Genomic DNA, 15,000 nt, shown 5'->3' with positions numbered 1-15,000 from the left:
AGAGACGTTACACTCATCCACATCTAGAGAGGAGAGAGAAGTTACACTCATCCACATCTAGAGAGGAGAGAGAGATGTTACACTCATCCACATCTAGAGAGGAGAGAGAGACGTTACACTCATCCACATCTAGAGAGGAGAGAGAGAGACGTTACACTCATCCACATCTAGAGAGGAGAGAGACGTTACACTCATCCACATCTAGAGAGGAGAGAGAGAGAAGTTACACTCATCCACATCTAGAGAGGAGAGAGAGAGACGTTACACTCATCCACATCTAGAGAGGAGAGAGAGAGACGTTACACTCATCCACATCTAGAGAGGAGAGAGATGTTACACTCATCCACATCTAGAGAGGAGAGAGACGTTACACTCATCCACATCTAGAGAGGAGAGAGAGAAATTACACTCATCCACATCTAGAGAGGAGAGAGATGTTACACTCATCCACATCTAGAGAGGAGAGAGAGAGATGTTACACTCATCCACATCTAGAGAGGAGAGAGATGTTACACTCATCCACATCTAGAGAGGAGAGAGATGTTACAGTCATCCACATCTAGAGAGGAGAGAGAGAGACGTTACACTCATCCACATCTAGAGAGGAGAGAGACGTTACACTCATCCACATCTAGAGAGGAGAGAGAGATGTTACACTCATCCACATCTAGAGGGGAGAAAGAGACATTACACTCATCCACATCTAGAGAGGAGAGAGAGAGGAGGGAGCCTGGTCAAAGGTAGTGCACTAAGTAGGAAATAGAGTGTCATTTGGGACTGAACCTTAGACAGTGTTAGTGTCGTAGTCTTACCCACACACAGGGTGCCAGTGATATCTGTGGTGTATCCAGTTTTACACACACAGCTGTAGGAGCCCAAGCTGTTGACACACTGTCCGTTCACACACAGGTTCCCCATCACACGACACTCATCTATGTCTGAGGGAGAGAGAGTTCTGTCAACTACAACATTATCATAATAAACACACACTCATCTATGTCTGAGGGAGAGAGTTCTGTCAACTACAACATTATCATAATAAACACACACTCATCTATGTCTGAGGGAGAGAGAGTTCTGTCAACTACAACATTATCATAATAAACACACACTCATCTATGTCTGAGGGAGAGAGTTCTGTCAACTACAACATTATCATAATAAACACACACTCATCTATGTCTGAGGGAGAGAGAGTTCTGTCAACTACAACATTATCATAATAAATACACACTCATCTATGTCTGAGGGAGAGAGTTCTGTCAACTACAACATTATCATAATAAATACACACTCATCTATGTCTGAGGGAGAGAGTTCTGTCAACTACAACATTATCATAATAAACACACACTCATCTATGTCTGAGGGAGAGAGAGTTCTGTCAACTACAACATTATCATAATAAACACACACTCATCTATGTCTGAGGGAGAGAGTTCTGTCAACTACAACATTATCATAATAAACACACACTCATCTATGTCTGAGGGAGAGAGTTCTGTCAACTACAACATTATCATAATAAACACACACTCATCAATGTCTGAGGGAGAGAGAGTTCTGTCAACTACAACATTATCATAATAAACACACACTCATCTATGTCTGAGGGAGAGAGTTCTGTCAACTACAACATTATCATAATAAACACACACTCATCTATGTCTGAGGGAGAGAGTTCTGTCAACTACAACATTATCATAATAAATACACACTCATCTATGTCTGAGGGAGAGAGTCCTGTCAACTACAACATTATCATAATAAACACACACTCATCTGCATTTGCCTGAGTAGTCCTCAGGTAGATCCCAACCGTCCATAAAGTGGAGGTAGTTTGGTGAGACCTGAAGACAATGTGAGGTCACAGAGCTATTGCCTCGGCTTTAGCTCAGTAGACTAGTGATTGTGTACCATCCATGGTGCAGGGTTGGGTATAGATATGAGTGAGTATTTCTACCTTTAGCTCAGTAGACTAGTGATTGTGTATGGTGCAGGTTTGGGTATAGATATGAGTGAGTATTTCTACCTTTGCCGTCTGTTGTGTATCCAGGCCCCAGTGGACACATCTTCTTGTAGTGTGTGGTCCCAGGTAGAGGACACAGCTCACAGTTAGAGCCCCAGCCTCGTCCTCCATCACAGCAACACTCAGACTTAGTCACACTGTTCCTGCTACTGGACTGCATCTGACACAATGTAGTCAACACCTCCATGAAACACAGACCCTGACGGTTATCTAGATGAGAGGGATAGAGGAGGGACGGAGAGTTAGAGAGAGAGAGAGAGAGAGAGAGGGGGGGGGCGGAGAGTTGGAGAGAGAGAGAGAGAGAGAGAGAGGGGGGGGGGGGCGGAGAGTTAGAGTGAGAGAGAGAGAGAGAGAGGGGGAGGACGGAGAGTTAGAGTGAGAGAGAGAGAGAGAGAGAGAGAGAGGGACAGAGAGTTAGGGTGAGAGAGAGAGAGAGAGAGAGAGAGAGAGAGAGAGAGAGAGAGGGACAGAGAGTTAGGGTGAGAGAGAGAGAGAGAGAGAGAGAGAGAGAGAGAGGGGGGGGAGTTAGAGAGAGAGAGAGAGAGAGAGAGGGGGGGCGGAGAGTTAGAGTGAGAGAGAGAGAGAGAGAGAGAGAGAGGGGGAGCGGAGAGTTAGAGTGAGAGAGAGAGAGAGAGGGGGAGGACGGAGAGTTAGAGTGAGAGAGAGAGAGAGAGAGAGAGAGAGAGAGAGGGACAGAGAGTTAGGGTGAGAGAGAGAGAGAGAGAGAGAGAGAGAGAGAGAGAGAGAGGGACAGAGAGTTAGGGTGAGAGAGAGAGAGAGAGAGAGAGAGAGAGAGAGAGGGGGGAACGGAGAGTTAGAGTGAGAGAGAGAGAGATGTAGGGAGAGGGGTGTATTTACCTATACATTCAGTCTGTGTAGGGTTGGCGCTGAAGCCTTGGTCACACCTGCAGCGATAGCTTCCAACCGTGTTCTCACAACGACCGTTCTCACAGATACCTGGCTTAGCAGAGCACTCGTTCAGATCTACACACACACACACACACACACACACACACACACACACACACACACACACACACACCACACACACGGTGGAGATACAGTGATTAAATCCAGAACAGATCTGCAGGGTAGTCTGCATAAAACTATATCAGATACTGTGAGATGAATGTCAGTTTATTGCATTAGTTCACCAGATGGACAAATCACCATGAAGTGTGATGGGTACAACCTCAACAGAATCCTACATGAACTACAGATCCATTATCACATGTATTGTTTGCTACTAGAAGTAGATGATTGGAATATTGTGTGTGTGTACATTGTATGGGATCATACTCCTCTTTGGTATCTTGGCAAGTTTGGTGTATCTGTGAATTGAATAACCCCATAAGATAGACCAGCCATGAACTGGTGATAAAACCAGAATTGTGTGTGTTAGTGTGTGTGTCTTACCTATGCAGCTCTCTCCATTAGGGGCCCGTGTGTAACCAGGGTTACAGATACACATGTAGGTTCCTATGAGGTTCTTACAGCGCATCCCTCTGCTCTCACAGTCATCCAGCCCATCCTCACACTCATTCTGGTCTGCAGGAGAGGGGAGAGAACACACACCGTGAGTGTGTGTACAATAATGTGTTTGCTTGTATCTTTGCGTTAGCGTGCGTACGTGCATGAATTTGTGCACGCGTGTGTGTCGAAGCTTGTGTGTGTGTGTGTGCGCGTGTGTGTGTGTGTGACAAAGTGCTTTCCTGGGTAACAGAGGATGTGTGTATCCAGCCCTCCCAGAGTATATAAAGGTGTGTTTATAATAGTAATGTAAATACCAGCCTATAGTCCACACACTGACATCTTCCTCCTGTCTCCTGTCTGTCTCTGACTCAACACTGGTCCCCTCTCCTCCCCTAGTCAAACCCTTGTTATGCTCTCTCTCCCACACACAGTGTTTAGAAAGTCTTATTGAGATACAGAGAGTTGAAGCAGGGGTGAGGTGGAGACTCCAAGCCTTATGTCAGATGGTAGATAGCTGAAGCCTCATACAGTGACGTCATCGGGGATTAGAAGTAACTGTCACCTCAGAATCCTAAAAGCTGGACATTTCTGGTTTAGCTGTACTGTACTGACGATAGACTTTGGAATGTTGAATGTTTCTCTGCATTCCCATAGTCCCTGCTGTACCTACAGTCTCTACAGTCCATTTAGTGTCTATAGAAGATTCCAGTCACTGCCATACCTACAGGCCATAAAGTAAGATGTCTATCGTATATTATAAACTGGGTGATTCGAACACTGAATGCTGATTGGCTAACAGCCATGGTATATCAGACTGTATACCATGGGTATAACAAAACATAAATGTTTACTGCTCTAATTACATTGGTAACCAGTTTATAATAGCAATAGGCACTCTGTGTTGCGTTGTGCTTAAGAACAGCCCTTAGCCGTGGTATATTGGCCATATACCACACCTCTCAGGCCTTATTGCTTAAATGCAGTCCCTACAGGTCTATAGTAAGATATCTATAGCAGATTCCAGTCTCTACAGGTCTATAGTAAGACATTTATAGCAGATTCCAGTCCCTACAGGCCTATAGTAAGACATTTATAGCAGATTCCAGTTCCTACAGGTCTATAGTAAGATATCTATAGCAGATTCCAGTCCCTACAGGTCCATAGTAAGATATCTATAGCAGATTCCAGTTCCTACAGGTCTATAGTAAGATATCTATAGCAGATTCCAGTCCCTACAGGTCTATAGTAAGATATCTATAGCAGATTCCAGTCTATACAGGTCTATAGTAAGATATCTATAGCAGATTCCAGTCCCTACAGGTCTATTGTAAGATATCTATAGCAGATTCCAGTCCCCACAGGCCTATAGTAAGATATCTATAGCAGATTCCAGTCCCTACAGGTCTATAGTAAGATATCTATAGCAGATTCCAGTCCCTACAGGTCCATAGTAAGATATCTATAGCAGATTCCAGTCCCTACAGGTCGATAGCAAGATATCTATAGCAGATTCCAGTCCCTACAGGCCTATAGTAAGATATCTATATCAGATTCTAGTCCCTACAGGTCTATAGCAAGATATCTATAGCAGATTCCAGTCCCTACAGGCCTATAGTAAGATATCTATAGCAGATTCCAGTCCCTACAGGTCTATAGTAAGATATCTATAGCAGATTCCAGTCCCTACAGGTCTATAGTAAGATATCTATAGCAGATTCCAGTCCCTACAGGTCTATAGTAAGATATCTATAGCAGATTCCAGTCCCTACAGGTCCATAGTAAGATATCTATAGCAGATTCCAGTCCCTACAGGTCGATAGCAAGATATCTATAGCAGATTCCAGTCCCTACAGGCCTATAGTATGATATCTATATCAGATTCTAGTCCCTACAGGTCTATAGCAAGATATATATAGCAGATTCCAGTCCCTACAGGTCTATAGTAAGATATCTATAGCAGATTCCAGTCTCTACAGGCCTATAGTAAGATATCTATATCAGATTCTAGTCCCTACAGGTCTATAGCAAGATATCTATAGCAGATTCCAGTCCCCACAGGCCTATAGTAAGATATCTATAGCAGATTCCAGTCTCTACAGGCCTATAGTAAGATATCTATAGCAGATTCTAGTCCCTACAGGTCTATAGTAAGATATCTATAGCAGATTCCAGTCCCTACAGGCCTATAGTAAGATATCTATAGCAGATTCCAGTCCCTGCAGGTCTATAGTAAGATATCTATAGCAGATTCCAGTCCCTACAGGTCCATAGTAAGATATCTATAGCAGATTCCAGTCCCTACAGGTCTATAGTAAGATATCTATAGCAGATTCCAGTCCCTACAGGTCTATAGTAAGATATCTATAGCAGATTCCAGTTCCTACAGGTCTATAGTAAGATATCTATAGCAGATTCCAGTCCCTACAGGTCCATAGTAAGATATCTATAGCAGATTCCAGTCCCTACAGGTCCATAGTAAGATATCTATAGCAGATTCCAGTCCCTACAGGTCTATAGTAAGATATCTATAGCAGATTCCAGTCCCTACAGGTCTATAGTAAGATATCTATAGCAGATTCCAGTCCCTACAGGTCTATAGTAAGATATCTATAGCAGATTCCAGTCCCTACAGGTCTATAGTAAGATATCTATAGCAGATTCCAGTCCCTACAGGCCTATAGTAAGATATCTTTAGCAGATTCCAGTCCCTACAGGTCTATAGTAAGATATCTATAGCAGATTCCAGTCCCTACAAGCCTATAGTAAGATATCTGTAGCAGATTCCAGTCCCTAAAGGCCTATAGTAAGATATCTATAGCAGATTCCAGTCCCTACAGGTCCATAGTAAGATATCTATAGCAGATTCCAGTCCCTACAGGTCTATAGTAAGATATCTATAGCAGATTCCAGTCCATACAGGCCTATAGTAAGACATCTATTGCAGATTCCAGTCCCTACAGGCCTATAGTAAGATATCTATAGCAGATTCCTGTCTCTACAGGCCTATAGTAAGATATCTATAGCAGATTCCAGTCCCCACAGGCCTATAGTAAGATATCTATAGCAGATTCCAGTTCCTACAGGTCTATGGTAAGATATCTATAGCAGATTCCAGTCCCTACAGGTCTATAGTAAGATATCTATAGCAGATTCCAGTCCCTACAGGCCTATAGTAAGATATCTATATCAGATTCTAGTCCCTACAGGTCTATAGCAAGATATATATAGCAGATTCCAGTCCCTACAGGTCTATAGTAAGATATCTATAGCAGATTCCAGTCCCCACAGGCCTATAGTAAGATATCTATAGCAGATTCCAGTCCCTACAGGTCTATAGTAAGATATCTATAGCAGATTCCAGTCTCTACAGGCCTATAGTAAGATATCTATATCAGATTCTAGTCCCTACAGGTCTATAGCAAGATATCTATAGCAGATTCCAGTCCCCACAGGCCTATAGTAAGATATCTATAGCAGATTCCAGTCTATACAGGCCTATAGTAAGATATCTATAGCAGATTCTAGTCCCTACAGGTCTATAGTAAGATATCTATAGCAGATTCCAGTCCCCACAGGCCTATAGTAAGATATCTATAGCAGATTCCAGTCCCTGCAGGTCTATAGTAAGATATCTATAGCAGATTCCAGTCCCTACAGGTCTATAGTAAGATATCTATATCAGATTATAGTCCCTACAGGTCTATAGCAAGATATCTATAGCAGATTCCAGTCCCCACAGGCCTATAGTAAGATATCTATAGCAGATTCCAGTCCCTACAGGCCTATAGTAAGATATCTATAGCAGATTCCAGTCCCTGCAGGTCTATAGTAAGATATCTATAGCAGATTCCAGTCCCTACAGGTCTATAGTAAGATATCTATAGCAGATTCCAGTCCCTACAGGTCTATAGTAAGATATATATAGCAGATTCCAGTCCCTACAGGTCTATAGTAAGATATCTATAGCAGATTCTAGTCCCTACAGGTCTATAGTAAGATATCTATAGCAGATTCCAGCCCCTACAGGTCTATAGTAAGATATCTATAGCAGATTCCAGTCCCCACAGGCCTATAGTAAGATATCTATAGCAGATTCCAGTTCCTACAGGTCTATAGTAAGATATCTATAGCAGATTCCAGTCCCTACAGGTCTATAGTAAGATATCTATAGCAGATTCCAGTCCCTACAGGTCTATAGTAAGATATCTATAGCAGATTCCAGTCCCTACAGGTCTATAGTAAGATATCTATAGCAGATTCCAGTCCCTACAGGCCTATAGTAAGATATCTATATCAGATTCTAGTCCCTACAGGTCTATAGCAAGATATATATAGCAGATTCCAGTCCCTACAGGTCTATAGTAAGATATCTATAGCAGGTTCCAGTTCCTACAGGTCTATAGTAAGATATCTATAGCAGATTCCAGTCCCTACAGGTCCATAGTAAGATATCTATAGCAGATTCCAGTCCCTACAGGTCTATAGTAAGATATATATAGCAGATTCCAGTCCCTACAGGTATATAGTAAGATATCTATAGCAGATTCCAGTCCCTACAGGTCTATAGTAAGATATCTATAGCAGATTCCAGTCCCTACAGGTCTATAGTAAGATATCTATAGCAGATTCCAGTCCCTACAGGTCTATAGTAAGATATCTATAGCAGATTCCAGTCCCTACAGGTCTATAGTAAGATATCTATAGCAGATTCCAGTCCCTACAGGTCGATAGTAAGATATCTATAGCAGATTCCAGTCCCTACAGGCCTATAGTAAGATATCTATAGCAGATTCCAGTCCCTACAGGTCTATAGTAAGATATCTATAGCAGATTCCAGTCCCTACAAGCCTATAGTAAGGTATCTATAGCAGATTCCAGTCCCTACAGGCCTATAGTAAGATATCTATAGCAGATTCCAGTCCCTACAGGCCTATAGTAAGACATCTATAGCAGATTCCAGTCCCTACAGGCCTATAGTAAGATATCTATAGCAGATTCCAGTCTCTACAGGCCTATAGTAAGATATCTATAGCAGATTCCAGTCCCTACAGATCTATAGTAAGATATCTATAGCAGATTCCAGTCCCTACAGGTCTATAGCAAGATATATATAGCAGATTCCAGTCCCTACAGGTATATAGTAAGATATCTATAGCAGATTCCAGTCCCTACAGGTCTATAGTAAGATATCTATAGCAGATTCCAGTCCCTACAGGCCTATAGTAAGATATCTATATCAGATTCTAGTCCCTACAGGTCTATAGCAAGATATATATAGCAGATTCCAGTCCCTACAGGTCTATAGTAAGATATCTATAGCAGATTCCAGTCCCTACAGGCCTATAGTAAGACATCTATAGCAGATTCCAGTCCCTACAGGCCTATAGTAAGATATCTATAGCAGATTCCAGTCTCTACAGGCCTATAGTAAGATATCTATAGCAGATTCCAGTCCCTACAGATCTATAGTAAGATATCTATAGCAGATTCCAGTCCCTACAGGTCTATAGCAAGATATATATAGCAGATTCCAGTCCCTACAGGTCTATAGTAAGATATATATAGCAGATTCCAGTCCCTACAGGTCTATAGTAATATATCTATAGCAGATTCTACTCCCTACAGGTCTATAGTAAGATATCTATAGCAGATTCCAGTCCCTACAGGTCTATAGTAAGATATCTATAGCAGATTCCAGTCCCTACAGGCCTATAGTAAGATATCTATAGCAGATTCCAGTCCCTACAGGTCTATAGCAAGATATATATAGCAGATTCCAGTCCCTACAGGTATATAGTAAGATATCTATAGCAGATTCCAGTCCCTACAGGTCTATAGTAAGATATCTATAGCAGATTCCAGTCCCTACAGGCCTATAGTAAGATATCTATATCAGATTCTAGTCCCTACAGGTCTATAGTAAGATATATATAGCAGATTCCAGTCCCTACAGGTCTATAGTAAGATATCTATAGCAGATTCCAGTCTCTACAGGCCTATAGTAAGATATCTATATCAGATTCTAGTCCCTACAGGTCTATAGCAAGATATCTATAGCAGATTCCAGTCCCCACAGGCCTATAGTAAGATATCTATAGCAGATTCCAGTCTCTACAGGCCTATAGTAAGATATCTATAGCAGATTCTAGTCCCTACAGGTCTATAGTAAGATATCTATAGCAGATTCCAGTCCCTACAGGCCTATAGTAAGATATCTATAGCAGATTCCAGTCCCTGCAGGTCTATAGTAAGATATCTATAGCAGGTTCCAGTCCCTACAGGTCTATAGTAAGATATCTATAGCAGATTCCAGTTCCTACAGGTCTATAGTAAGATATCTATAGCAGGTTCCAGTCCCTACAGGTCCATAGTAAGATATCTATAGCAGATTCCAGTCCCTACAGGTCTATAGTAAGATATCTATAGCAGATTCCAGTCCCTACAGGTCTATAGTAAGATATCTATAGCAGATTCCAGTCCCTACAGGTCTATAGTAAGATATCTATAGCAGATTCCAGTCCCTACAGGTCTATAGTAAGATATCTATAGCAGATTCCAGTCCCTACAGGTCTATAGTAAGATATCTATAGCAGATTCCAGTCCCTACAGGCCTATAGTAAGATATCTTTAGCAGATTCCAGTCCCTACAGGTCTATAGTAAGATATCTATAGCAGATTCCAGTCCCTACAAGCCTATAGTAAGATATCTATAGCAGATTCCAGTCCCTACAGGCCTATAGTAAGATATCTATAGCAGATTCCAGTCCCTACAGGCCTATAGTAAGACATCTATTGCAGATTCCAGTCCCTACAGGCCTATAGTAAGATATCTATAGCAGATTCCTGTCTCTACAGGCCTATAGTAAGATATCTATAGCAGATTCCAGTCCCCACAGGCCTATAGTAAGATATCTATAGCAGATTCCAGTTCCTACAGGTCTATAGTAAGATATCTATAGCAGATTCCAGTCCCTACAGGTCTATAGTAAGATATCTATAGCAGATTCCAGTCCCTACAGGCCTATAGTAAGATATCTATATCAGATTCTAGTCCCTACAGGTCTATAGCAAGATATATATAGCAGATTCCAGTCCCTACAGGTCTATAGTAAGATATCTATAGCAGATTCCAGTCCCCACAGGCCTATAGTAAGATATCTATAGCAGATTCCAGTCCCTACAGGTCTATAGTAAGATATCTATAGCAGATTCCAGTCTCTACAGGCCTATAGTAAGATATCTATATCAGATTCTAGTCCCTACAGGTCTATAGCAAGATATCTATAGCAGATTCCAGTCCCCACAGGCCTATAGTAAGATATCTATAGCAGATTCCAGTCTATACAGGCCTATAGTAAGATATCTATAGCAGATTCTAGTGCCTACAGGTCTATAGTAAGATATCTATAGCAGATTCCAGTCCCCACAGGCCTATAGTAAGATATCTATAGCAGATTCCAGTCCCTGCAGGTCTATAGTAAGATATCTATAGCAGATTCCAGTCCCTACAGGTCTATAGTAAGATATCTATATCAGATTCTAGTCCCTACAGGTCTATAGCAAGATATCTATAGCAGATTCCAGTCCCCACAGGCCTATAGTAAGATATCTATAGCAGATTCCAGTCCCTACAGGCCTATAGTAAGATATCTATAGCAGATTCCAGTCCCTGCAGGTCTATAGTAAGATATCTATAGCAGATTCCAGTCCCTACAGGTCTATAGTAAGATATCTATTGCAGATTCCAGTCCCTACAGGTCTATAGTAAGATATCTATAGCAGATTCCAGTCCCTACAGGTCTATAGTAAGATATATATAGCAGATTCCAGTCCCTACAGGTCTATAGTAAGATATCTATAGCAGATTCTAGTCCCTACAGGTCTATAGTAAGATATCTATAGCAGATTCCAGTCCCTACAGGTCTATAGTAAGATATCTATAGCAGATTCCAGTCCCCACAGGCCTATAGTAAGATATCTATAGCAGATTCCAGTTCCTACAGGTCTATAGTAAGATATCTATAGCAGATTCCAGTCCCTACAGGTCTATAGTAAGATATCTATAGCAGATTCCAGTCCCTACAGGTCTATAGTAAGATATCTATAGCAGATTCCAGTCCCTACAGGTCTATAGTAAGATATCTATAGCAGATTCCAGTCCCTACAGGCCTATAGTAAGATATCTATATCAGATTGTAGTCCCTACAGGTCTATAGCAAGATATATATAGCAGATTCCAGTCCCTACAGGTCTATAGTAAGATATCTATAGCAGGTTCCAGTTCCTACAGGTCTATAGTAAGATATCTATAGCAGATTCCAGTCCCTACAGGTCCATAGTAAGATATCTATAGCAGATTCCAGTCCCTACAGGTCTATAGTAAGATATATATAGCAGATTCCAGTCCCTACAGGTATATAGTAAGATATCTATAGCAGATTCCAGTCCCTACAGGTCTATAGTAAGATATCTATAGCAGATTCCAGTCCCTACAGGTCTATAGTAAGATATCTATAGCAGATTCCAGTCCCTACAGGTCTATAGTAAGATATCTATAGCAGATTCCAGTCCCTACAGGTCTATAGTAAGATATCTATAGCAGATTCCAGTCCCTACAGGTCTATAGTAAGATATCTATAGCAGATTCCAGTCCCTACAGGCCTATAGTAAGATATCTATAGCAGATTCCAGTCCCTACAGGTCTATAGTAAGATATCTATAGCAGATTCCAGTCCCTACAAGCCTATAGTAAGGTATCTATAGCAGATTCCAGTCCCTACAGGCCTATAGTAAGATATCTATAGCAGATTCCAGTCCCTACAGGCCTATAGTAAGACATCTATAGCAGATTCCAGTCCCTACAGGCCTATAGTAAGATATCTATAGCAGATTCCAGTCTCTACAGGCCTATAGTAAGATATCTATAGCAGATTCCAGTCCCTACAGATCTATAGTAAGATATCTATAGCAGATTCCAGTCCCTACAGGTCTATAGCAAGATATATATAGCAGATTCCAGTCCCTACAGGTCTATAGTAAGATATATATAGCAGATTCCAGTCCCTACAGGTCTATAGTAATATATCTATAGCAGATTCTAGTCCCTACAGGTCTATAGTAAGATATCTATAGCAGATTCCAGTCCCTACAGGTCTATAGTAAGATATCTATAGCAGATTCCAGTCCCTACAGGCCTATAGTAAGATATCTATAGCAGATTCCAGTCCCTACAGGTCTATAGCAAGATATATATAGCAGATTCCAGTCCCTACAGGTATATAGTAAGATATCTATAGCAGATTCCAGTCCCTACAGGTCTATAGTAAGATATCTATAGCAGATTCCAGTCCCTACAGGCCTATAGTAAGATATCTATAGCAGATTCCAGTCCCTACAGGTCTATAGTAAGATATCTATAGCAGATTCCAGTCCCTACAGGCCTATAGTAAGATATCTATAGCAGATTCCAGTCCCTACAGGTCTATAGCAAGATATATATAGCAGATTCCAGTCCCTACAGGTATATAGTAAGATATCTATAGCAGATTCCAGTCCCTACAGGTATATAGTAAGATATCTATAGCAGATTCCAGTCCCTACAGGCCTATAGTAAGATATCTATAGCAGATTCCAGTTCCTACAGGTCTATAGTAAGATATCTATAGCAGATTCCAGTCCCTACAGGCCTATAGTAAGATATCTATAGCAGATTCTAGTCCCTACAGGTCTATAGTAAGATATCTATAGCAGATTCCAGTCCCTACAGGTCTATAGTAAGATATCTATAGCAGATTCCAGTCCCTGCTTTAGCTTTACCTTTGCACATCCTCTTGTCCTCTCGCAGCACGTAGCCTGTTGGACATTTACACTCGTAGGAACCAATCACGTTCACGCAGCGGAACGCACACAGCAAAGGATTCTGGGAACACTCATTCACATCTGGAGACGAGGGGGGGGGGAGTGAAAGAGAGAGGGAGAGAGAGAGGGGGGTGAGGGAGAAGATAAGAGAAAGGTCAGGTTGTGGGGATGGAACAGAAATGTATAATATAGTGTGCTAGTATGCTACATAGGGTTCTTCCTAGTATGCTACATAGGGTTATTCCTAGTATGCTACATAGGGTTCTTCCTAGTATGCTACATAGGGTTCTTCCTAGTATGCTATATAAGGGTTCTTCCTAATATGCTACATAGGGTTCTTCCTAGTATGCAACATAGGGTTCTTCCTTGTGTGCTATATAGGGTTCTTCCTAAAATGCTATATAAGGGTTCTTCCTAATATGCTGCATAGGGTTCTTCCTAGTATGCTACATATGGTTCTTCCTAGTATGCTACATAGGTTTCTTCCTAGTATGCTACATAGGGTTCTTCCTAGTATGCTACATAGGGTTCTTCCTAGTATGCTATATAAGGGTTCTTCCTAATATGCTACATAGGGTTCTTCCTAGTATGCAACATAGGGTTCTTCCTTGTGTGCTATATAGGGTTCTTCCTAAAATGCTATATAAGGGTTCTTCCTAATATGCTGCATAGGGTTCTTCCTAGTATGCTACATAGGGTTCTTCCTAGTATGCTCCATAGGTTTCTTCCTAGTATGCTACATAGGGTTCTTCCTAGTATGCTACATAGGGTTCTTCCTAGTATGCTACATAGGGTTCTTCCTAGTATGCTCCATAGGTTTCTTCCTTGTATGCTATATAGGGTTCTTCCTAGTATGCTACATAGGGTTCTTCCTAGTATGCTACATAGGGTTCTTCCTAGTATGCTACATAGGGTTCTTCCTAGTATGCTACATAGGGTTCTTCCTAGTATGCTACATAGGGTTCTTCCTAGTATGCTATACAGGGTAATTCCTAGTATACTAGAAAGTGTGTCAGAGTGAGCATACCTTCACAAGACATCATGGGTCCGGGTTCGAAGCCTTCGTCACATGCACACTCAAACGCTCCAATCACGTTAGTGCACGTTCCGTTTCCACACGGGTTCCCCAGGTCACACTCATTAGTATCTACGAAACACAAATACAATATGTTTCACAATTACTCCATGACTGGTAGAGAGATAGTGTGTGTGTGTGGGGATAAGGTTAACACCTACCTTCACAGTTGATCCCTGAGGTGTCGAGTCGGAAGCCAAAGGGACACTCACATCGGAACGACCCGTCCGTGTTGATACACTGACCGTTGTTGCAGATGTTGGGGTTGGCGGTGCACTCATCAATGTCTGGAATATCACACACACACACACACACACACACACACACACACACACACACACACACACACACACACACACACACACACACACACACACACACACACACACACACACACACACACACACACACACACACACACACACACACACACACACACACACACACACACCGTCAGCAAACCATCTCATCCACCTCTTGACCAGATTTAGTCTTATTTCTCAGAAGAGACCTGGCCAACATAGCTGCACACTAGTTACAAGACACACAGGGCTAGTTTCCACTA

General features: G+C 41.7%; 1 protein-coding gene across 5 annotated transcripts in view; it reads right to left on the bottom strand.

Annotated features, from left to right (window-relative positions):
* LOC106593245 (fibrillin-1) overlaps positions 1 to 15,000 on the bottom strand; it is a 169,848-nt gene that overhangs the window by 15,286 nt on the left and 139,562 nt on the right. For all 5 annotated transcript variants that reach the window (XR_014382842.1, XR_014382844.1, XR_014382843.1 and 2 more), the window contains exons 53-59: positions 14,597 to 14,722; positions 14,388 to 14,507; positions 13,319 to 13,441; positions 3,446 to 3,577; positions 2,888 to 3,013; positions 2,033 to 2,239; positions 813 to 938 (exon numbers count right to left, since the gene is read on the bottom strand). Coding sequence is in view for 2 of the 5 variants with exons in the window: in XM_082969628.1 (XP_082825754.1) it covers positions 813 to 938; positions 2,033 to 2,239; positions 2,888 to 3,013; positions 3,446 to 3,577; positions 13,319 to 13,441; positions 14,388 to 14,507; positions 14,597 to 14,722 (960 nt within the window). In the remaining 3 variants the exon portion in view is untranslated. The remainder of the gene's footprint in view (positions 1 to 812; positions 939 to 2,032; positions 2,240 to 2,887; positions 3,014 to 3,445; positions 3,578 to 13,318; positions 13,442 to 14,387; positions 14,508 to 14,596; positions 14,723 to 15,000) is intronic.

The sequence above is a fragment of the Salmo salar genome, chromosome 26, assembly GCF_965601325.2.
Source record: "Salmo salar chromosome 26, fSalSal1, whole genome shotgun sequence".
In the NCBI taxonomy this organism is placed as follows: domain Eukaryota; kingdom Metazoa; phylum Chordata; class Actinopteri; order Salmoniformes; family Salmonidae; genus Salmo; species Salmo salar.
The sequence above is the reverse complement of the archived record's forward strand: the minus strand, read 5'-3'. Positions and strand labels throughout refer to the sequence as shown.